The sequence below is a fragment of the Rhineura floridana genome, chromosome 10 (assembly GCF_030035675.1).
Source record: "Rhineura floridana isolate rRhiFlo1 chromosome 10, rRhiFlo1.hap2, whole genome shotgun sequence".
Classification (NCBI taxonomy): domain Eukaryota; kingdom Metazoa; phylum Chordata; class Lepidosauria; order Squamata; family Rhineuridae; genus Rhineura; species Rhineura floridana.
This window is the reverse complement of record NC_084489.1, coordinates 87,709,107-87,733,255: the sequence shown is the minus strand read 5'-3', so window position 1 is coordinate 87,733,255 and position 24,149 is coordinate 87,709,107. Positions and strand designations below refer to the sequence as shown.

Sequence of the window (24,149 nt, the reverse complement as noted above, 5' to 3'; positions counted from 1 at the left end):
GCCTTTGGCCGAAAGGTGGGATATAAATAATTAATATATATATATATATATATATATATATATATATATATATATATATATATATATATATATATATATATTTTATACATGTTTTTCACTGTGAAATCATATGCAATGATTTCATAGGAATCATAAGCAATTCCTATGAATGCAGGTGCTTCATAGGAAGCGATTTATCAATGAAATCACTAGCAGTGAGCCACCTGCTTCTCTCTCTCCGCCCCCTCGACTGTCTCCCCTTCCGTTCCCACTAAAGACCCACCACTGTGCAATTAGATTTCGGGGGGGGGGAAGAGTCCCATTCAAATCTATTAATTGGGGGGAGGTGAGGACTGCAGCACAGTCAACCTTTCCCTCTCCATCTGCCATGCCCAGCACAGCAATTTGGCATACTAAAAAGGGTCCCGTTCACATGAATGGAAGCCTTCTGCTCCCCCCAAGGCTAGTTGTCAGGCAGGGCCAAGGAGGGTAGGGTGCATGCCGAATCCAAATGCATTGCGGGCCACAACTGGGCCATGTGGTGGAATATCCTCAAGCCTGGCCTAGAGAATGATGAGTGTTTAGCTAGGGAGAGATAGCAGAAGCAGCAGGCGACAGATGCATATGAATGAATCCAAGGACAGAAAGGAACTGAGGGAGTCAGCATGTGTCAGTATATACAGTAGGGCCCCGCTTCTTGGTGCCCCGCTTTTCGGTGTTCCGTTAATATGGTGCCAGCGGGGCGATCAGCTGGAGGGGGGGCTGGAGCTCCCCGCGCTCTAGCTGAACTCACCGTCTCCTCGGGGCAATCAGTGGGTTAGGTTCCAGACCCCCGTGCTACAGCTGATGTGCTTTTCGGCCGGGGTCTCGAACCTAACCTGCCGTATGAGTGGAGCCCTACTGTACTGCAGATTTCCCCAGCCCCCAGAAGTTAATGTAATTTAAGGCCAGCGAAACTGCAACAAGTTTTGCAATAAACACAGGCAATTCAATCAGGAGCTTTTTGCTACAAGTGGATGAAAGCTGTATTTGTGTGGCTGTGGGCCTTAACACCATCAGAAAATATTGCCCCTTAATTGTTGTGGAATGAATGTTGATGTAAGAAGGGAAAGCACTGCTTTATAGTCTGAACATTTTAAAAACTGGGTTCTGAACAGAAAATGCCAAAAGTATGGATTTGTGCCTCTATCTCAGTCAAAACAATAGCCTTTTGAGTTTGCTTTTAGCAGGATGTTTGACACCACCTGTGCCCACATTCTACAGCACAGGGATTGGCCAGCTGTGCAGATACATAAATACAAACAATGGGGGAGGGCAAGGAAGGGAAATTGGCTAGGGAAATTCAGTGACAGTCAAAGCTACTCAGTTTAGGCGAGTTCAGAATCCACAACTCTTTCCTGGTTTGGTTGAACAGATGCACCAAGATGGTGGAGCAGGAAGGAGAAGTTTGAAAAGGAACCCAAGTGTCCTTCAGTAAGTTGCAGATCCTCCTCAAAAGGTCACATTTTACATGTTGAGAGCTACTGCCACCTTATTTTTTATGTATTGTTGTTATTAAATGTATATCCCGCCCTTCGTCCTAGTTTAGGGTTTTGGTGTATAAAGTCATATATAGCTTGGGACCAGGATACCTGAAATATCGTCTTACCCCTTCTATACCCACGTGATCTTTATGCTCTGCAGGTGAGGGCCTCCTGCAGATACCATCTTATCAGGAGGTCTGTTCTGTACAACATAGGAAGCGGACCTTTAGTGTTGTGTCACCGACCCTTTGCAATTCCCTCCCCTTAAATATTAGACAGGGGCCATCTCTGTTGCCTTTTTGGCGCCTACTGAAGTCCTTCCTCTTTCAACAAGCCTTTTAAGTAGAGACCTTATCCCAGGCTGCGTCTGTGTTGGAATTGCTTTTTAATATGTTTTTAAAGTTTTTTAAAAAATGTTGTTTTAAAGTCTGTTTTTAATGTGTTTTAGAGCGTTTTTAGTGTTTTGTTTGCTGCCCTGGGCTCGCACTGGGAGGAAGGGCGGGATATAAATTTAATAAATAAGTAAGGAGGAACAGAGCTTTTCAGAACAAGCTTCAGGTTTGACTGGCACTGGGAAATAATCTATAGCAGGGTTTGAAACCTGCTGTTGACACACAACCATTTAATTAACACTTCATCTAGAAACGTTTATGCCAATGTGCTATTTTCAGCATCTGTGATGAAAAGCTCTCTTGTGCGAGCCATCTGGGTGTATTTAATAAAATGTACTGCTAGACCAATGAGCAATTCTGGCTCAGTGTGGCGTAAGCTCCTTGCTGCCTGCAGAAAATGTGCAGTGATGAGCGAGGCAATTAACGGCTCAGTGGCACAGCATCTGCGTTGCATGCAGAAGGTCCCCAGTTCAATCCCCGGCATCTCCAGGTAGGGTTGGGAAAGACTCTCTGCCTGAAACCCTGCAGAGCTGCCACCACTCAGTGCAAACAGACAGTACTGAGCTAGATGGTCCAGTGGCCTGACTCCGTATGATTATGGCAGCTTTCTCTATTCCTAAGTTTCTCCTTGCTTAAAGACAGCCCTCCAACTTGCTTACCAGCAACATGATGACAGGAAACAAAGGGATGAGCCCCTGTAACAAACCCAAGTGCCAACCTCATCTCCAGACCTATGCGGGCAACGTTATTAAAGACCTAACAACAATTTCACAGGCTTATTCACTTGTTCCATCTTCCAGTGAGACATATGCTATGATCAGCCAGCAATGTTCTTCTGCATCTACAGAGGACAAACTAGTCAATCTCTAGGCAAACAAATAAAGATGCACAAATCTGACACCAGAAATGGCAATATCCAGGAACACAAACAACCCCAAAGAATGTCTGCTAATAAGACAGGCCCACACTTTTGGATCCCTCCTGCATCAGCGTCATCCTCTAGACTGGGATAAGGTCTCTACTTAAAAGGCTTGTTGAAAGGTCATCAGTAGACACTGAAAAAGCAAAAGAGATGACATCTAATATTTAACAGGCAGGAATTTCAAAGGGTAGGTGTCTTGGTACTGAAGGCCCAATTCCATATATTATGAGGAACGGACCTCCTGATAAGATCTTATCTGCAGGAGGCACTTACACAGTGGATAGATAAAGAGATATATGCATACAGCAGAGGTGCAGAACAAGCCCATGTTTCACCTTTAAGATGGTTTCTGCTGCCATTTCAAGGCAATACGACAGTGTGCCAAGAATGTGCGAACACAGATATCTGCCCACTCAGTTCCACCTTCAAAAACAGGATGTTCAAAGCTTTCCTTTACAGCGTTCTGTGCTGGTTTAATGAGAGGCTGTTTCTCCCCTGCACACACCCACACCTGAATATTAATAACTCCCAACGCATAATAAAGCTTTCTGCAGAATGCTGCAGGTGTCATAAAAGATGTCAGACAATGTGGCTGAAAGTATGCCCGCTGGCAGAAGACAATCTTAATTTTGTTAAGCCTCTTAACGGCTTCTGTTAAACGGGCCCTCTGGGACTTTGGCTTGAGTTATGAACTCATTCTATTCTATATACCTATTGCCACCTGGACAGGGCCCTGAGGGCACACCCGTTTTCTCAAACAAGCTAAAAAGCAGTGCAATTAAAAAGAATATTGACGAATCAATCTGGAGTCAGGAAAATGTTAAAAATGTGGTTTTTTTAAGCAGTATACCTTTAAATTTCTCACCCATCCCTTTAGAAACAGCAAATTTATCAGCGTACCTTTGATTCTAACTCTTTGACAAGGCTAAGGTGAAATATCATTTCTTATATTATTACATTCTTGTCCCCTTTCTCCAAGGGATTCTACATAGGCCTTCTTGCCTTTCGTCCTTCATTTTAACCTCACAGCCAAAGACAGGCAGAGAGAAAAAAGAAACTGCTTCAAGCAGTCCTGGCAGAGTGGATATGAGAACTTAGATTCTTGAAGTCCTTTGTTCTAATTTACTATTTCACATTGGACCATGAGGATGATCTCATCTAAAGTCTCCTAACCTCCTTAGAGAAAGGGGAAAGTCAAATGTGATTAATATTTTTTTACTTCATAACAAACCCATGAGGTAAGGAATATGGCTCTTTCCTACGCTTCAATCCTGAGCTGAGTAGTAGTCCAAATTCCTGAGAGCCAGAGTGTGTTAGGCTCCAGCCATGTACAGGGATGTGTAAAGTTTTCAAGCTGCAAATTCAGTAAATTGATCTCTAGGGGTAACACACCCTACCTATCTCAATAAAGACTTCTCGAGTGATTCAGCCTCATCACCTCACAGATTAAGCTTTTGTTCCTTTGCAGGCAGAGGTGGGCGAAAAATTTGACTCAGCTCGCATCTGAAGGCAAATCAACCTAATTCACACTTTTTCAAACAATATGAAAATGGAGACACAGCGATCCTTTGAAATTTGCACTTCTGAATTTTGCAGGGCAATTCTCCAGTGAAGTGATGTGTACAATAATAATAACAATAATAATTTAATTTTTAGGCCGCCTTTCTGGCCGAAGCCACTCTAGGCGGCGTACATATTAAATTCAATAAAATACAAAATACAGTAAATACAATAAATACAAATAATCAGCAGTGACAAAATAGCAGCAAATGTAGTACATAGCAACGGGCATTGAGTATATAATTAGCCCATCCCAATAGTCCCAAAGGCCTGTCCAAACAGCCACGTTTTTAAGGCTCGGCGGAAAGTATCCAGGGAAGGGGCATGGCGGAGATCGAACGGGAGGGAATTCCAGAGAGTGGGGGCCGCCACCGAAAAAGCCCTCTCTCTAGTCCCCACCAACCTAGCCACTGTTGTTGGTGGGATTGAGAGAAGGCCCTGCGTGGCGGATCTTGTCGGGCGGCATAGTTGGTGACGCTGGAGGTGCTCCTTCAGATAAACCGGGCCGAAACCGTATAGGGATTTAAAGGTTAACACCAACACCTTGAATTGGGCCCGGAAAACTACTGGAAGCCAGTGTAGATTAAATAATACTGGTGTAATATGATCACGGCGACGGCTGTTTGTGAGTAAACGAGCCGCCGCATTCTGTACCAGTTGAAGTTTCCGGACCATTTTCAAGGGTAACCCCACGTAGAGCGCATTGTAGTAGTCTAATCGAGAGGTGACCAGGGCATGTACTACCAGTGGGAGCTGATGAACAGGGTGGTAGGGTTGCAGCCTGCGTATGAGGTGTAGTTGGTACCAGGCTGCCCGGCTCACTGCCGAAATCTGAGCCTCCATGGACAGCCTGGAATCAAGAACAACCCCAAGGCTGCGGACCTGGTCCTTCAGGGGTAATTGTACCCCATTAAACCTCAGGTCAACAGGACCCAGCCTACCCCTGTCTCCCACAAGCAGTACCTCGGTCTTGTCAGGATTTAGCTTCAGCCTGTTCCTTCCCATCCATCCACTCACGGATTCCAGGCACTTGGACATGGTCTCCACAGCCAACTCTGGTGAAGACTTAAACGAGAGATAGAGCTGTGTGTCATCCGCATATTAGTGACACCGCAGCCCAAATCTCCTGATGATAGATCCCAGCGGCTTCATATAGAAATGTTAAATAGCATGGGAGAGAGGATAGAACCCTGTGGCACTCCACAAGTGAGGGGCCAAGGGTCTGAAACCTCATCTCCCAATGCTACCTGTTGGTGCCTGTCAGAGAGAAAGGAACGGAACCACTGTAAAACAGTGCCTCCAATTCCCAGTCCTTCCAGGCGATCCATCAGGATACCGTGGTCAACGGTATCAAAAGCCGCTGAAAGATCTAGGAGGACAAGAAAGGTGAATTCTCCCCTATCTAATGCCCTCCTCATATCATCCACCAGAGCGACCAAGGCTGTTTCAGTTCCATGTCCAGTCCTGAAACCCGATTGGTATGGATCCAAATAATCCGTTTCATCCAAGTGTGCTGACAATTGGTTAGCCACCACTCGCTCAATGATCTTGCCCAAAAATGGTAAATTCGAAACAGGGCGAAAGTTGTTCAGAACTTGGGGATCCAAGGAGGACTTCTTTAAGATAGGTTTTATAATTGCCTCCTTGAGGGCCAGTGGCATCACACCCTCCACTAAGGATGCGTTTACCACCGCCCTAATCCCTTCGCCCAGTTTCTCCTTGAAATTCACAAGGAGCCATGATGGGCAAGGATCAATCAGACAAGTGGTAGGCTTCACAGATGAAAGCACCTTGTCCACTTCCTCAGAAGGGAGAGGCCGAAACCGATCCCACTGGACCGGATTGCAAATGGTCAACTCTGGTTCATTCACTGCATCCACGGCGTACGGAATGCATTACGTTCGAGAATGCTGCTTTTCAAAAGTGTATATATTTGGGGAAATTGCACCAAAATGTTTGTATTAGGAGAAAGTCATACTACAATGCTGATGAATTTTCATTTGGACTTTTTTTTAAAAAAAATTGCAACTGATGTGGAAATGTGGAGAACTGAACTTAAAGCTAGAAAACTGAGAAACTGAAATGGGCAGATTTACCCACCTTTATTCACAGGTAACATTCTTTAAGAAATTGAGAGCTCTATCCAGTTACCATTCAGAGCAGCATTTATCAACAGCTCAGCAGTTGAGCACATTCTTTGCACGTGTAAGACCCTAGTTCAATCCCTGGCATTTCCAGTTAAACCACTTTAGGCAGAAGGTGGTAGTTAATACCCCCTCTATGACTTGGACTCTAGAGAGCCGCTGCCAGTCAGAGCAGACAATATCAGGTGGACCAAAAGCATGATCCAATATAAGGCAGCTTATTCCATGCCTGTTGCGCTATGGTTCAGGTTTGGAGCTGCCATTACAGAACATGAACGTTTTAGAGGAACGCAGCAGGGGAAGAGAGTCCTAGATTGTGGGCAAAGGGGAGAGGTGTCCCCTCTGCCCCCAGTTCATATCTCCCCCTCCCCAGGTGTTCCCCCCTGCTCTAACCGAGACCTCAATATTCCATACAACCTAGAAGAACACAGGTCAGGCCAACTTGTTATTGTTGCTTAAATTACAAATGTATACTTCTGTATACCTAGGGAGCCCTCCAATATGCAGAAATTACTACCTTATTTTTGGAAGCACCATTTCACCTCTAACAAATAGGCATTCAGATACCTGTGTTTAAAATGAATGATTTGGACACTTGGGAAGATCCACTCCAAAATCTAATTTAGAATTCAAACAACCCTTGCCGCCCTGGGCTCCTGCTGGCAGGAAGGGCGGGATATAAATCAAATAATAAATAAATATAAATAAATAAACCCTTAGGTGGCTTTTCCAGCTCCCAATAAAATGTGGTTATTTCCTTCTGCCAGCTTTTCAAGCGAATTGCACCGCTGATTTTGGGATGTTCATGAACAGAAATCAGAATTTTTGGGTAACACATTCATTTTCACGAACACCACTTTCCCTAACCCAGAGAAGTGCAAATGCAAGAGTTGTTCTCGAGCTGCTGTAACTTTAGTTAGCAACTTCTGATGACTACAAAAAGTTACTGCTTCAGAATTCAATTTTCACACTCCGAAGTACTGGAGTACCTCTGCCAACCTGGTTATTATACCCTGGATTTGTATACAGGGCTGGGCAGGAGAAACAAAAGGCCAGATCCCAATTATTCAATACCTTCAAACAGACATGTAATGGTTGCACTGATTCAAGGACACGGCAACAAGTTGAAAATCGAATTATGTCAGAGACTGAAAATTTGATTATCTGATAAAAAAAATGAAAGGGTTAGGAGCATAGTTATTATTGAAGTTAGAGGTAGTGATCCCAGGTTATAAAAATAAGCAACACTTGCAGGGGCTGGTCACTGATGTCCATCAACTTGAACCAAAATGGTTCTGGTGGTGACATACATGCATACATAATTTTTCTAGTACCAGGAACTGGGAACCTGGGGCCCTCCAGATGTTGCTGGATTCCAACCGCCATCAGCATCAGCCAGCATAGATGACAGTCAGGAATGATGGGAGTTGTAATCCAACAGCACTCGGGGGGCCGCAAGTTCTCCCTGCCTTGCATTATTGTGGGGAAAATGTTCATGGCTAGTCACTGACGCAACAGAGGCAGCCCAATCAGTGCAATCTCCCTTAAATAACCTGCCATTTGTAACTCACTCTGCACCACAATCTATTGAGAGCCCAAAGCTGCATTAACAGCAGCCCTGGGGTATCAGGGACAATGAAGATAGGAAGGAAAAGACCCAGCACATCACCACTAGCATATTATTCACAACAGCTGCTCATATCCATCACCAAGTGCACAGAATTCAGTTCCCCTCACTCACATGAAGTTACAAATCTGCCTAAATATCTCAGTTTATTGGCAGTGAAATGACCGTTCTGTAAACTGACCTAGAATTCTTTCAGATCTCCTTTGGCTGTGTGAAATGGAAATAGCCTGCCTTCAAGTCGCTCCCGATTTATGGTGACCCTATGAATACGGTTTTCATGGTAAGCGGTATTCAGAGGTGGTTTACCGTTGCCTTTAAAGTACGTCCACCACACCCTGGCAAAGAATCCTGGGAACTGCACTTTACCCTTCCCAGAGCTACAATTCCCGGCATGCTTAACAAATTAGAGTTCCCAGGATTCTTTGTGGGGGTGGGAAATGTGCTTTAAACGTATGGTGTGTATGCAGCCTCAATCTTTTACATGACCAAGTAATGTTTATTCAGGGTTCCAGGATGTGTCATGATCTGCCATTTTCTGGGCAAAATGCAAAACAAGCTCCCCAAAGTCTTGTACGGTTGGACGGACCTTCAACTCTGTTTGAGACTTCAACAATGATCTGACAAGAAATGCTGTGCATTTTGCACCAGTTTAAGGAAAATCAATCCACTGACAGCGGTACCTGCATGAAAGACCCACTTGAAAGATAATTAGGTTCGCTTTCAAAGCACTCAGGGACTGTCTGCTAAGCTGGAAGAAGGATTACATGTCCAAGAAGGTCTCTCCCTCAAGCAGAAATCTTCCATTCTATGCAAAGTCAGTTGTGATCCAAATAACAGGCAGAAATGCTGAGAGGACAATTTAACCACATGTACAATGAAAAACTTCCTTAAATGATCATGAGAGAGAAACAGGTTACAGTACTTGGAACAGAAGAAAATATTTGCTGATTGCTTCTGTCCTCATAAAGACTATGAAATCATTATCCAAGATGAGGTAAATGTGCTCTGCTAACGAATCACATATGCAAGGATTCCTGCATTGAGCAGGGGGCTGGACTTGATGGCCTTATAGGCCCCTTCCAACTCTACTATTCTATGATTCAAGGCTGCCTAAAAAAGGATTTGCAGGGGTTATCTTCAGCTATGAATATTCCTCCTTGGAAACTCACTAAAACCTGAGCATTTCTTACAAGGCATATCAATCTAGGTGGGCTCAGACGCCAGGGACTAGCATGTTAAAGGCTTTAAGTGAATGACTCTCAAAACCCATGATGTACCACTCTTCAGCCAAAAAGGCTCCCAGATAGCTTTAAGATCAATAACAAGACATTCTCCCCCGCCCCGGTTTACAATCTAAGCAAAAGGAATGGGGAAGGCAAAGACAAGAGTGCACTCAGGCACCAGCTCTGAACATTATGAACTTTTTATAATGATCAGCTTGAATGGAAATGGTTCAGGGAGAAGAAGAGGAGCCAAAGCAGCAAGCCTCTCTGCAGAGGTGATGAAGCGGGCCCTGTTTCCCATCTCTCTTTCAGTTATAGCCATATGGCATGGCTGATGCCAGACGACAGTTGAGGGAGAAGAGTCATATGGAGCCGACTGGATTTTAAGCAGATTGTAGTGGGATGTTTTATATTGATTATCTGTATAAACCTGGGATAGGGAAGCTGCAGTCCTCCAGATGTTCCTGGACTCCAAACTCCCATCAGCCCCAGCCAACATTACCAACGATCAGGGGCAATGGGAACTGTGCTCCAGCAACTTCTGTAAAGTCACAGGTTCCCCATACCTGATTTAAACAAATGAAAATAATCATTACAGAAATATTTGGTTGTACCTAAGTTATAACATCTTGTACTTTTGTCACACAACACATAATTAACGTTGTGAACTACAACTCCCATCAGCCCCACGTGCTTGCGGGAGCCGATAAGAATTGTAGTCCAAAGCATCTGGAGGGTACCAGATTGAGGACAACTGGAAACAAGCTCATGAAGGATAAATCTTAGTGGAGCCAACGAAGCCATGCTAGATTGGGCTGGGACCTCTATATATCCAGAAACACACATTAGGGAAAGACGGCTGTCTTCATGCCTCCTTGTGACCTTTCCCAGGAGCACTTCCAATTCTGTTTGAAACAGAATTGCTGAATTGGAAAGAACCTAGGTCAGACCCTGAAGGGCAGGTTTTTAATACTACATTTTTTTGTTGGAACTGCGTACACAGTCTAAAAAGGAGTTTGAGTGTAATATTTTCTTGACTTCAAGAGGATAGTGATGCTGAAGTTGGAGAATCTCAATGTTAAAGAATGATAGCAACCTTTGATACACAATGTAGGAAAGCTGTGGCAAACCACCGCTGCCACTCTACTCCACAGGAGCAACATGCCAAGCAGGGAGGAAGGATTCATTCCATGAGTCATTCAGTCCTCGGGTTGGTTATCCTGTATGCCAGAGAAGAGCACACTGTTGCAAACTGCATGCAGGAGATGGGACACCACAAGCTGGGCTGATGCCCAAATCCAGTTTCCACAGACCACCCACAATTTTTTTAAAATCAGGAATAGCTAAGTAGTATTGCTGTCAGCACCAACCTGGGATTCAAAAACCCCATTGGGTAACCTGCAATGCATTCCTAAGGGATTGCAGAGTTTGCAGTGACTCAAGGATAATGCTATGCGAAAGTGGTTACTCCTAATATTTGAGACTGAAATCATCTCCACTGGACTATATAATCAGCGGGCAAACCCAGGATGAGAACCTCGTCAGACAAGGTGCTGCCACTTCATTAGAATAGTTTCAAACAAACAAATGCTTAGAAAGAAACATCAGCATGAAGAATGGATAGAATTCACAGAACTCTCATCCGCAGCCATTTTTCTACCTGTTCAGTTCTACCGCTTCCTCAGCCTTAATCAGATCCGAAGTCCCACCTCATTTATGTCCCCACTTCTTCCTTGCAGCCTCTGCCATACACGAAACACCTTTTCTCTTCTCCCCACTTTCACCACAGGAACTGACACACCACTCAGGAATGCATCTTCCTTAGCCTGGAGGACTCCTTCCCTTAGCCCCTAGCTCTTTTTTCTCCAGGAAGGCCAAACTCTACTGCCCCTCCCACCTTTCTTCACTCTGCCACTTCCTGTAAGGCAACTTTCCCCAATCTGCCCCCTTCAGATGTTATTGAACTACAGATCCTATCAGCCCTGACCACTGGCCACGCTGGCTGGGATGGGAGATGGAATCCAACAACATGTAATCTCTATTTTAGTCTCCAGTTGTTTCAAGTGTCTTGTCTTTGTTTTCATTGATAATTTTTTTGTAAACCGCTTAGCAGTTTCTTACAATCAATTAGTACATAAGTTTGTGAAATCCCAGTCCAAGCCCAAGAAACTCTCGTTAGAGCCACCAGAACACATTGCTGCGGGTCTTGATGCTAGTCCATGCAACCCATCAGGCTGGCTCTTTTATCCTGCATCCTTGCCTTTTCCCCTCTCCGTGTAAGCCTCCTTGTTCTGTCGCACGTGTCAGGCTGATGTTTTTAACGTTGCATTTTTGCGTCTACCCCCCGCCCGCCCACCCCCCCCAGGGCAAGCCGCTTTGAGTGTTGCCTTAATAGAAAATCTGGGCACAAATATTACTTACTGGTTTTATTTGTCTACCCCTCCCTCCCAACAGATTCTTCTCCAGGCGATTTAACAATGGCACTCCCCCCCCAATTCAAAAACAAAACTGCATATGAATGAAGAGGCAACATGAACATCGGGGGGGGGAAGCCAAGCCCTCTGCCTCCTTTTTCTCCTCGCTGAAGGGAATCCTGGCTAGACCAGGCCCGGCCGCTCTCCCTCCACCGCCTCCTCCCGCGCTTTACCAGCCGGGGGTCTCCTGCCGGCCGGCCTCCTTCAGCGTTACCTTGAGGGTGACGTCGCAGAGCTTGCCCTGCCGCCGGATCTCGCCCATCACCCCGTAGCCCCGGCTGGGCAGGTCCCCCACCGAGAAGTGCACCAGGTCCTCCGAGTCCAGCTCCGGCCCAGCCGCTTCCAGCATCTTGCCCGGGCCGGCCGGGGCTGGCGCACGCTGCACAGAGACGGACGGAAGCAGAAGGGGGCTCCAGAGACGCCGTCCTTCCTTCCTTTCTTCCAGCGGCGGCGCTGTCGCTTCGGGCGCCGGCTGGCCCCGCCCGGCCGCCGTAACCGGACAAGGCCAGCCCCTTTTGCCACCGCCTTGGATGAGAAGACACACAGAGACGGGGGGAGTGGGGAAGCCGCGCCGGAAGCTGGCCCCGCCCACGCACCCGCGTCCTCTTCCGCCCAGGGCGAAAAGCGGCGGTGGCCATAGCAACGGTGGATACAGGAAGTAACGGTCGCCATAGCAACGGCGTGCTTGCTTCCCCCCCTTTCTCTCCATTCTACTCGTCCTCCGCGCGTGCACTTTCATCCCTGCCCCTCCCCTTTGCGCCCTCCCGTTCTCTTTCTCTCCCTGTTGCCGGCAGCAGGAAACTGGAGCAGCCTCCGGGGGGTCAGTGCCTGTGCGTGTGAATGCGGGCGAGAAAAGGCCGCTCTCTCCCCCTCCTCTCTTCTGTTCCTATCATTCTTGCTATAATTGAGCATGTGAGAAGGGGAGCCCCGCTGGATCGGGCCCAAAGCCTCAGGATTGTCTACACTGGCTGGCAGTGGCTCTCTCCAGGGCTCCTGGCAGGGAGTCTCCCCTAGCCTTCCCTGGAGATGCCACTGGGGACTGTGCGTGGGACCGTCACCCGCTGCATGCAAGGCAAATGGTCTAACCACTGAGCCACAGCCCTTTCCCATATTAGGAACAGAGGAAGCTGCCTTATACCCAGTGGGACTGTTGGTCCATCTAGGTCAGGACTGTCTCCACTGACAGACAAGGTTTCAGGCTGGGGGTATTCCCAGCCCTGCCTGGAAATGCCATTGGGGATTGAACCTGGGACCTTCTGCATGCAAAGCAGAAGCTCTAACCACTGAGCTTCAGCCCTTCCCAGCATCGTGTTTCCAACAGCAGGTAGCCATTTATTTGGCCCGTCTGGGAAGCTCCCTAGGAGGGCCGTTGCTGCAGAGTCCTCTTTAAGCAGTTGCTTATTCAGAGATGCAAGAGGACCTGCAACAAGACATTGCAGCACGTGGTGGTGGTGGAGTGCTTCTGTTCAGAAATCCAGCCAGCCATGCCTTCTTCCCAAATATGCCACCTCCAAGGGTGCTTCCAGACGGGGACTCAACAGATGACTTGTAAGATGTTTTTTGAAAGATGTTTCTAGTGTTTTATCATTTGTTGTCTGCCGCCCTGGACTCCTTCTAGGTGGAAGGGCAGGATATAAATTTAATAATATAATAAATAAATAATAAATAAATGAAATAAACACTGTAAATTGAATCTTAGCAGTTGGGTTTTTTTTGGGGAAAAAAACCATACCAGATTTTCACTGGAATGGGTAAATCCAGGTTAAACTGGGGGAGATATTTTGATTATGTCAGGTGGATGCTGCAGCAAAACCTTGCATGCATAAAGGTTGTTTTCCAGGCCCAATTCAAGGTGTTGGTTCTGACCTTTAAAACCCTATACGGTTTTGGCCCAGTCTATCTGAAGGAGTGCCTCCAACATCAGCAGCGATGCCACCCAACAAGATCAGCCTCAAAAGGCCTTCTCTCTACCCCACCAGTTAAAACAGCTAGACTGGTGAGGACTAGGGAGAGGGCTTTTTCAATTGTGGCCCCCACTTTGTGGAATTCCCTCCCAAATGATCTCTGCCATGCCCCCTCTATGATGAGCTTCCGCCAGGCCTTGAAAACCTTGGTCTTCAGGCAGGCTTTTGGGGTGGGCTAAGTTTTATTATTGTTGTTGAGATTTTTAATGTTGTAATGTATTTGTATGTTTTTATTTTGTACGTCATCCAGAGTGGCTGGACAACCAGTCAGACGGGCAACTAATAAATTTAATAAATAAATAAATAAAAGAGCACCAATTGTACAATAAACATCCATCTGGAAGCACCTCTAGTTTCTCCATTTCCCCCACTGTTGTGCAGCCACCAACATCTGGAGGGACCCATGTAGGCTACTGCTAGGGAGACTTTAGGAAGAAGTACATATGATATAAAAATGGTGTATCTATTTTCTAAGCCAATCCTATGCATGCAACTGGAAAAAACAAACCCCACAATTTGAGTTCTGTGAAACTAATTCCCAAGTAAATGTACCCAGAATTGCCCCTTCTGTGTGTCAAATATTGGAAGTGTGGTGTAGTGGTTAAGGTGTACGACCTGGGAAACCATGGTTTGAATCCCCACATAGCCATGAAGCTCACTGGGTGATCTTGGGCCAGTCACTGTCTCTCAGCCTCATGAAAACCCTATTCATGGGTCGCCATAAGTCAGAATCGACTTGAAGGCAGTACACTTACATTTTTTAGTTTTGAGTGTCCACTTTTGATCCAGAGGCAACAGCAATCAATCTATCATTTATAGCAGTTCTTTCATTATTTTTAAACACCAAGTGCTGGCGTGAATTAGCCCTTGGAGTCAGTCATTTTAATTTTTAAAAATGTTTCCATTCTTCCCACCCCCTCCCTCAGTACCCATCACTATGTGCGCCAGTCCAAAGAGAGTGAGTGCATTTGCACGAGTCAAGCCGACAGCTGACTTTCCACAAGACATGATCAAGTTTGGAGCAGACAATAAGGTCGGTGAGCATGGAGGCAACAGAAACAGAAAGGTTTTGGTTTTCCTTTGTGTATTTATTTTATTGGGTTTTAAAAAAACTGGTAAGCTGCTTCGAATTTACTACAGTATATATTTTGAAAAGTTGCTTGTTTTCTATGCATTTGGACACCTATTAAGACGTTGTAACTAAAGTTTGCATTAAAGGTTCTTGAGATCAAGGAGCAGGTTTTCTTTAATATTTGGATACTGTTGGAAACCATTTTGAATCAAGGTGGCGGACTGAACTTTTCAAAACTGCACTTTTTTTTAATTCTTAGAATTCACGAGCACTACCAGGTACCAGGCTGCTAGTTAATTTCTAAAGGAAGGCCTCTTTCCTAGGTATATGCTAATAAAATCTATTTTGCCACAATAAATATGGTCTAACTGCAGACCTATTGATGACCATTTCCTGCGTTCAGGATAAAAACAGATTTGTGAAGGCTACCATTTATTTCAGCCTGATATAATCCTGTGTGTAGACCATTATTCTCCCACATGTTTGGTGGGCAGAGGGACCATTTATGTCATGTTCTTACGTTCTTCAGGATTACCACCCTCCATTTCTTGTCCCTTTTTAGACCATAGAGATGTACATTGAGAGAGATCGCTCAAAAGGAGTTGTCAACAACAAACAGACAGACTGGTCTTTTAAACTAGATGGTGTTCTTCAGAATACCCCTCAGGATGTGGTCTATGACGCGGTAGCCAGAGACCTGGTCTCCCAAGCTCTTGATGGATATAACGGTAAATGTTCTTACCATTGTCCGTGCAGTCCTCAATTTCCATGCGCAATGGAAGCTATGCTATGTGTGTCTTACTTCCTCTAGCGCCAGGATGCTTCTCATAGTACCAGCCTTTTCTGGATGTTCCTTGAGGGCCCCATGTGGTACTCTGATGGTCCGGTCTGTTATGCGTGCATTGCCACCAGTACTGACTCAGGGTCTCCAGGCGGCAAACAGGGAAGGGTCAAGGGATTACCTGAGATTCAAGCTGAGCTATTCTGCTAATATAGCAGAACGGATTGTGTGTTGGTAGAGGAAGCTGTTACTCCTGCAGGGTGGAATAGGGCCTTATCAGTGGCCCTGCAGGCTTTTACAGACACACATATAAATAGAATCTGCTGTTTGCTTCCCCCCCCCTTTCCTGCAGCGTGAGCCAAGCTCCGTGCCTGAGGACTGGAAAGTGGCAAATGTAACGCCAATCTTCAAAAAGGGATCCAGAGGGGATCCCGGAAATTACAGGCCAGTTAGCTTAACTTCTGTCCCTGGAAAACTGGTAGAAAGTATTATTAAAGCTAGATTAACTAAGCACATAGAAGAACAAGCCTTGCTGAAGCAGAGCCAGCATGGCTTCTGCAAGGGAAAGTCCTGTCTCAGTAACCTATTAGAATTCTTTGAGAGTGTCAACAAGCATATAGATAGAGGTGATCCAGTGGACATAGTGTACTTAGACTTTCAAAAAGCGTTTGACAAGGTACCTCACCAAAGGCTTCTGAGGAAGCTTAGCAGTCATGGAATAAGAGGAGAGGTCCTCTTGTGGATAAGGAATTGGTTAAGAAGCAGAAAGCAGAGAGTAGGAATAAACGGACAGTTCTCCCAATGGAGGGCTGTAGAAAGTGGAGTCCCTCAAGGATCGGTATTGGGACCTGTACTTTTCAACTTGTTCATTAATCACCTAGAATTAGGAGTGAGCAGTGAAGTGGCCAAGTTTGCTGATGACACTAAATTGTTCAGGGTTGTTAAAACAAAAAGTGATTGCAAAGAGCTCCAAAAAGATCTCTCCAAACTGAGTGAATGGGTGGAAAAATGGCAAATGCAATTCAGTATAAACAAGTGTAAAATTATGCATATTGGAGCAAAAAATCTGAATTTCACATATACGCTCATGGGGTCTGAACTGGCGGTGACCGACCAGGAGAGAGACCTCGGGGTTGTGGTGGACAGCACGATGAAAATGTCGACCCAGTGTGCGGCAGCTGTGAAAAAGGCAAATTCCATGCTTGCAATAATTAGGAAAGGTATTGAAAATAAAACAGCCAATATCATAATGCCGTTGTATAAATCTATGGTGCGGCCGCATTTGGAATACTGTGTACAGTTCTGGTCGCCTCATCTCAGAAAGGATATTATAGAGTTGGAAAAGGTTCAGAAGAGGGCAACCAGAATGATCAAGGGGATGGAGCGACTCCCTTACGAGGAAAGGTTGCAGCATTTGGGGCTTTTTAGTTTAGAGAAAAGGCGGGTCAGAGGAGACATGATAGAAGTGTATAAAATTATGCATGGCATGGAGAAAGTGGATAGAGAAAAGTTCTTCTCCCTCTCTCATAATACTAGAACTCGTGGACATTCAAAGAAGCTGAATGTTGGAAGATTCAGGACAGACAAAAGGAAGTACTTCTTTACTCAGCGCATAGTTAAACTATGGAATTTGCTCCCACAAGATGCAGTAATGGCCACCAGCTTGGATGGCTTTAAAAGAAGATTAGACAAATTCATGGAGGACAGGGCTATCAATGGCTACTAGCCATGATGGCTGTGCTCTGCCACCCTAGTCAGAGGCAGCATGCTTCTGAAAACCAGTTGCCGGAAGCCTCAGGAGGGGAGAGTGTTCTTGCACTCGGGTCCTGCTTGCGGGCTTCCCCCAGGCACCTGGTTGGCCACTGTGAGAACAGGATGCTGGACTAGATGGGCCACTGGCCTGATCCAGCAGGCTCTTCTTATGTTCTTATGTTCTTAAGCTTTCCCTCACCTTCACTTGACAGACATACAGGATAGCAAATCAAACTCTAATGCAGTAGTCTGTCTTGCCCCTCCCTCCACTCTTGAGGTGGGCTGTCTGCTTTTTAAAGTTTCAAGTGTCCTTTGTACCTTTATCCAGTTATATGTAAATTTGTACCCTTGTTTTTAATTCTGTCCTTTTGAAAGTGGAACCAATTGCTTATATGATGAAAAAATGTTTTGGAATAAACCTGGGAAATGGGTTGGTGGCATCATGGCTTCCTAGCCAATCTGCGCTGTGCACAGTGGCTTCTGCTACATACAGGAAGAACAGGTTTTCCTCAAATTCAATCGAAGGGGGAAGGCTGTACTCGTGCCCAAAATGCTGAGAGTGCACTTCCACTGCTAAAATTATGATTGCCTGAAGTCTGGACATATCCAGAGACTCTGAAATGCACTTCTTGCTCAGCAGTAGGAAAAGAGTGTAGAGGTGTTTTTCTATTATATGGGAAGCTGAAGTTTCCAGTTTTGCTTGCTGTTGTGATATATATTTGTCAATCATTTTTACTACTATGAAATCTTTTGCTTTGTTTTGAGGTGTTGGTTTGGAAGCTGTCTTGGATTTTCCTGAAGTGACAAATGGCTAAATGGCATCTTCTCTTCAGTACTTCATCATAACCCTTATGATCTTCTGCAGCACCCATTTAATAGTATTATTTGTTTTTTACACACACACACACAGAGAGAGAGAGAGAGGGGGGGGGACTTCATCCCTCCAGACCAAAGCCAGTCCACTCCTGTAATTGTAATTGCTTTAATCAGAGTTTCTGATTAAAAGGAACACGTGGCTATGGGCCTCTGCAGATTGGTGGGGTGTCCCCCCCCAGATGTATTCTGCAACATGTCATTGACACAATAATAGTGCATTAGTGGAGGATTTTATACAGGACCATCTACACATTGTTCCACTTTATTTGTTCTTCCGCGATGCTTCCCAAATGTTACTACATTATTGCCTTCTGGGGAGGCACTTTTGGGCTATATAACACTCTCAGTGGGGGGGGGGAATAAACCAGTATGATCATGGTATAAAAAGTTACAGGATTTCAGTAGGAAGTTGTGGGATATGCACTGATTGGAAATGAAGTAGTATGCCCTTCCCAAAACCTTTGCAGGTGCAAACAGTATTGGAAGCAGGATTGCATACAACCAACCCGATACCATGGCGAGCACAAATGATCATGAATGCACAATAAAAAGACCGTCTGGAGGAGCCTTTAAGGGATCTTCAGCCAATGTTTATGTTGGGGGACAGTTACATATGAAGCAGCGCTCAATATGGAGCCACTGAGCTCTTTCAAGCCACAAAATAATCAGGTTCCAGCAAGTCCCTTGGTCGATTGGAGGCAAAGTGTTCATACTGTAGAGATCTGGCGGCCAGATCCTGAATTTGTGGTGTCTCATTTGAAATTTTCTAGGTACTATATTATGCTATGGGCAAACTGGAGCTGGCAAGACTTTCACCATGACGGGAACAACGGGAAACTACAAGCATCGAGGGGTCATACCCCGCGCTATACAGCAGGTAACCCCGATCGTGATGAAATGAGGTTGTTACAGGGGAACGCTGAAAAGGTTGTCCTTCTGGTGACATGGGAATCCCTGCCATCCTGCAAGTGTTGAGACTGCATAGAATGTGGGGGAAGAGCCATGGGGCATCCTCCACCTCCAAGAGAAGCAGCAGTGAAGGGGCACAGGAGGACCTGGTGCTAATCTGGTTTGGCCCCCGTGCAAGTGGCCTCTGTGCATTTGCATCACTTCAATCCCTGGTGTTGCTTGTTAAACTTTAAGAGGCTTCCCCAACCTTGCTAGCTGAGATCCTTTAAAAGGATCCAGCATTGTTGTTGATGTCATTTATTATTATTGTTGTTTTGTTGTTGTTGTTGTTAATAATAATAATTTCTATCCTGCCCTTCTACCCTGCAATAGGGTAGTCAGGGTGGCTCACAATAAAAACATACAAATTAAAATCACAAAAACATCAAAACAGATAAAAATACATAAAATGCAATTAAGGAATATAGGGGAGTGATAGTAAAAGGGACTAAAGAGGTGAAAAACTAAACAGTGTTTTATAGTGCTTCTTTTGCTTGTAACCAGTCACTGTTACCAAGGTGTACAGGCTACTTATATTTAAAAACATAAACATAAATACATTATACCATTAAAACATGGTATAAAGTCATATAAAAAATTAACATACTCACCCAAACGGCTACAATTCACATGACTCACAGACACAAAAACAACCCCCGTAACAGTCACAGGAAGCTTTGGCAGCACACTAACAGCCGAACAAAATCAACTCAGTCCATCAAAAGCCTGGAGAAAAAGGTAAGTCTTATTAAGTACCATAAAGATGTCAGCAAAGGCACCTGGCGGACCTCACCAGAGAGAGCATTCCATGGGTGGGGAGCCTCCACTGAGAAGCCCCTCTCAGCTTCAACAGAACCTCACAGCGAATCGTATTGGGAAAGGTCTCTTATGCAGTTCCTATCCATTTTTTTATTGCAGGAAAAAACTTCCAACTTTATGGGAGAACATCCCACTTGATTGTGCCCCCAATTTATTTACAAGCCCTCTCCCCATCTTGAAAAAGCACAGATAAGCTGTTGGTGACCTTCTTGAATCTGATTTCATTGAGAGTTTCATGTCTGACCTTCTCTGCAGGTGTTCAAGTCAATGGAGGAGCATGGCAGTCAGTTCATCACCATTCGAATTTCTTACCTGGAAATCCACAATGAGACCATCTTTGACCTTTTAGCTTCAACTCCCTCTAGCGTGGCCAATGACACCCCGTTGTCTATAGTGGAGGGCCCTCAGGGTGTCTCTGTGAAAGGCCTGACCGTGCATGCCGCGCCCCACGAAGAAGTGGCTTTAAATCTCTTGTTTGAGGTAGGAAGGGCCAGCAAGGTCTCTGCCTTTCCCCTGTGATATTTACAAAGGTATTTTTCACCGGTTAGGAGATGTCTAGACCCCAAGCATTTATCCAGAAGAATTGCACCTGGTCCTGCTCCAGTAGTAATATAGGGCATGTAAAGTGTTGACAGCAGGGTCAGGGTCGTGAGTTGGCGTTGTTAGGCATCCGCTGAAGAACACATTCTGGGCAGGGAGTGGGGGGGGACCCACGGCCACTGTCTAGTGCAGGGGTGGGCAACGTCAGCCTGGGGACCGGATGCGCCGTTCCAGATCTCTCTGTCTGGCCCTTGAAACTCTCCCCTTATCAAATTTGCAGATGATACAAGATTGGAAAAACTTCCTAACTGACACTTCATTTGATGCAATGTCAGCTCACCTCCCTGAAAATAAATCAGGATGAATGTTTAGTAGACAGGAAGTCTGGAAATGCCCTTTGCTTTAATTCCATGTTATCAGCCGTCCTAAGAACATTGTTATGGAGAGGCCTATAAATATGTAACATACTAAGTGCTTCTGTCCCTGCTTTCTTGGATTCACTCACACCCCCAAGCCCGTTGCCGAAACGACCCCCTCCTCTTGGAGCTCACCCAAAAGCCTTTTATGATCCCACCCTTCTCTTCCCCACCCCCAGTGTCAGAGGTGCAAAGGAGAATCATAGAATAGTAGAGTTGGAAGGGGCCTATAAGGCCATCAACTCCAACCCCCTGCTCAGTGCAGGAATCCAAATCAAAGCATTCCCGACAGATGGCTGTCCAGCTGCCGCTTGGATGCCTCCAGTGTCGGAGAGCCCACTATCTCTCTAGGTAATTGCTTCCATTATATGGCTCTAACAGAAAGTTTTTCCTGATGTCCAGTCGAAATCTGGCTTCCTGCAACTTGAGCCCGTTATTCCGTGTCCTGCACTCTGGGTACGGGCAGAGAAGGGCAGGGAGGATCACAAAAGGCACAGAGCTTCTCATTTCCACCTCCTGCTGCTGCCGCCCATCCAGTTGCGATGAAGAGTCAGTCCTTCCTAGCGTGGGAAGGAGGAAGGTGGCCAGAAGGAGTGGCTGATCAGCCTGGGGATCGGTGGCAGCCGCAGCAGTGGATTACCAGGCCAGCTGGCTGCCGCTTCTGGCCACCTTCCTCCTTGTGGCGCTCCTCCTCCTGTCTGACCAACTCTTCATCCTGCCCCGATTGGCTGGGTAGTAGTGGCAGCAGAAGTAATGGGTTCCCAAGGTGGTCAAGGAGGAGGAGTGTGGCCTGTCTTGGTGCTGGCCGGCCTGGGTATCTGGATGCCAGAAGCAGGGCCCCAGGGCTGACAGGCTGAGGAGCCAACAGTTCTGGGGAGCTGTTGCAGCCTGTTCTGGCTTGGGCCTGCCCATCTACCTCTTGAAGACATGAGGTAGTTTGCAGCGCCACATATCTGTGGCCAAGCGAACTGCAGCGTGATGACATTCTTAGTTCCTTTTTATGTAATATGGAAGAAAAAAGCTCTTGTCATTCTGCTCTCATTTTATGCCTCCGCTTTTCACTTTCTTCTCCAGGGTGACACCAACCGATGTGTCGGTCAACATGCTCTGAACAGGCATTCCTCCAGGTCTCATTGCATCTTTACTATTTACATCGAGGTCAGTGCAGTGGGGTGCCTTGGAAAATCCAGTTGTCTGTCAGTCTTTTGGTCTGATTCAGTACTTCTGTGGTGTTCAGTTCTGCTAATGTCCTTGATCTCCCGTCTCAGTGTCATTCCAGAATCCTTTCTGATACCAGATATGTCACCTCCAAAATTAATCTGGTGGATCTAGCAGGCTCAGAGAGGCTGGCAAAAACCAAAGTAAGTACATTGGGAGAATAGTTTCATCAGCATTTTAAGTGAACAAGAAACTGTTCGGAAAAACTATTCCTATGACTGTGTGTGGATCAAATGTCTGTCTTTGTGTCTGCTCGTGTTAAGTATGTGCCTGTGTTAAGAGAGTGCAATTGTGTGCGTATCTGTGCTCCTCTTTCGGATCTGGCCCCGCTTCCTGTTGGAATATGGCCCTTGACCACCTTTTCACTGGGGTAATGTGGCCCTTGGCCTGAAAAAGGGTTCCCACCCTTGCCATAGAGTGAGCTTGGATCAGGAACACAAGGAAAGCGCTGAAGTACTTGAGGAGCTCCTACTGGTATAGCCTTTCCCATTCACATCAATGGGAGTGTCAGCAGTGTCAGTTTCTGATGTGCATCCTTTGCTTTTTGTGGAGCTGCTTCCTCCACTGAAGTGAGTGGGAAGGCCCTTGCAAGCAAGGGAGTAGGGCCCTAGGGCTGCTCTACTTACAATACTTCTCTGGACTAGGGCAAAGCATTTTTGTCTTCCAGGTTAATTCTGCAAAACTGGTACTGGACAAAAAAAGGCACTGTTTGTATTCTTAGAAGCAGTTTACTCCCCCCCCCAGAAACCCCCATGTGATACAGCCCTATTGAGAATTTTTCAGCTTGCATATGAAGAGCCAATATTCAAGCGGTTTCCCATTAAAAAAAAAATACTTACCTGCACATAGAAAGCACACTTAGGTTTGGACCCTTCTCCTTGACATGCTGATTTTCTAAGAGCAATGAGCTTTCAAAAAGAGGGAATGTGATTCCTCCACCTGCAGTCTGGAATGGTGCAGGCCCAGGGGAGCTACGTCATATGAGTCTTCTGAGCTTGTGGATTGGCTCTCTGGCTTAACCATGACAGTTTGAATATTACTGACTAAGGCTGCTATGCCATAGACTGGGTTTTATTCTTTGCATGACCACAAAGTGGCACAGCAAACAATGCTCACCACCACAACATATCCGTACCCAGCAAATTCCAAACTGTACGAGTCCCATTAATTTGAACTATGCATAAGCATGTTATGCTTATGTTCGGAGGGTGATACCCGGCATTGCATGGCAAACCATGATTGAAGGGAAGATCCATACCTAGCCAACAGAGCCTGAACTTTTAAGGAAAGGGCAGTTGCTCAGTGGTAATCTGCTTTGCATGCAGAAGGTGCCAGGATCAGTCCCTGGCATCTCCAGATGGGACTGGGAAAATTCCCAACTCTAGAAAGCTGCTGTTAGTCAGTGCCGACAATACAGAGCTAGATGGATCAATGTCTGATTCAGTATAAGGCAGTTTCCTATGTTCTTACATTTCTATGTAACCAGGGATGTAAGAAAGCATTGATTTCTATTCCGCCCTGCATTTGTTGCATGCAGTGCTGTTTCTGTTCCACTGCAGTTTGGTTTCCGACAAAAACAATGTTATTCATCTTGCTGTCTACTATAGGGAAAAATTATGCAATTAATTATATTATCATTACATTGCTCTGCGCCATGCATTTTAACACAAAGGAAATGCAATGCAACTGGAGAAAAAAGTTACCAATTAAATATTGTTGTTACATATCATTTGCAGATTGAAAGCAACAGCACCACCAAATACTGATCATTTTCACTGGATTGATTTCCATTCCCAACATGGAACAAAGAAGCAAACATTGGCAATTTTATGCTCCAGTTTCTGTTTCCATTGGAATTCTCCAACATCCTTAGTCTTAACACCCTTACATTTTTTTCT

General features: G+C 45.6%; 2 protein-coding genes across 6 annotated transcripts in view; one reads left to right on the top strand and one right to left on the bottom strand.

The window, feature by feature from the left end:
- The window catches only part of KLHL18 (kelch like family member 18), a 39,478-nt gene extending 26,878 nt beyond the window's left edge, over window positions 1-12,600 (bottom strand). For both annotated transcript variants that reach the window (XM_061586612.1, XM_061586613.1), the window contains exon 1: window positions 12,080-12,600. In XM_061586612.1, the coding sequence (XP_061442596.1) occupies window positions 12,080-12,574 (495 nt within the window). In that variant the 5' untranslated portion in view covers window positions 12,575-12,600. The remainder of the gene's footprint in view (window positions 1-12,079) is intronic.
- KIF9 (kinesin family member 9) overlaps window positions 12,158-24,149 on the top strand; it is a 42,352-nt gene continuing 30,360 nt past the window's right edge. Inside the window, exons 1-7 of one of the 4 annotated variants that reach the window (XM_061586611.1) lie at window positions 12,158-12,523; window positions 14,756-14,862; window positions 15,464-15,629; window positions 19,081-19,187; window positions 20,333-20,557; window positions 22,108-22,191; window positions 22,302-22,394. In XM_061586611.1, the coding sequence (XP_061442595.1) occupies window positions 14,767-14,862; window positions 15,464-15,629; window positions 19,081-19,187; window positions 20,333-20,557; window positions 22,108-22,191; window positions 22,302-22,394 (771 nt within the window). In that variant the 5' untranslated portion in view covers window positions 12,158-12,523; window positions 14,756-14,766. The other 3 variants (XM_061586609.1, XM_061586608.1, XM_061586607.1) reach the window with 3 other exon arrangements.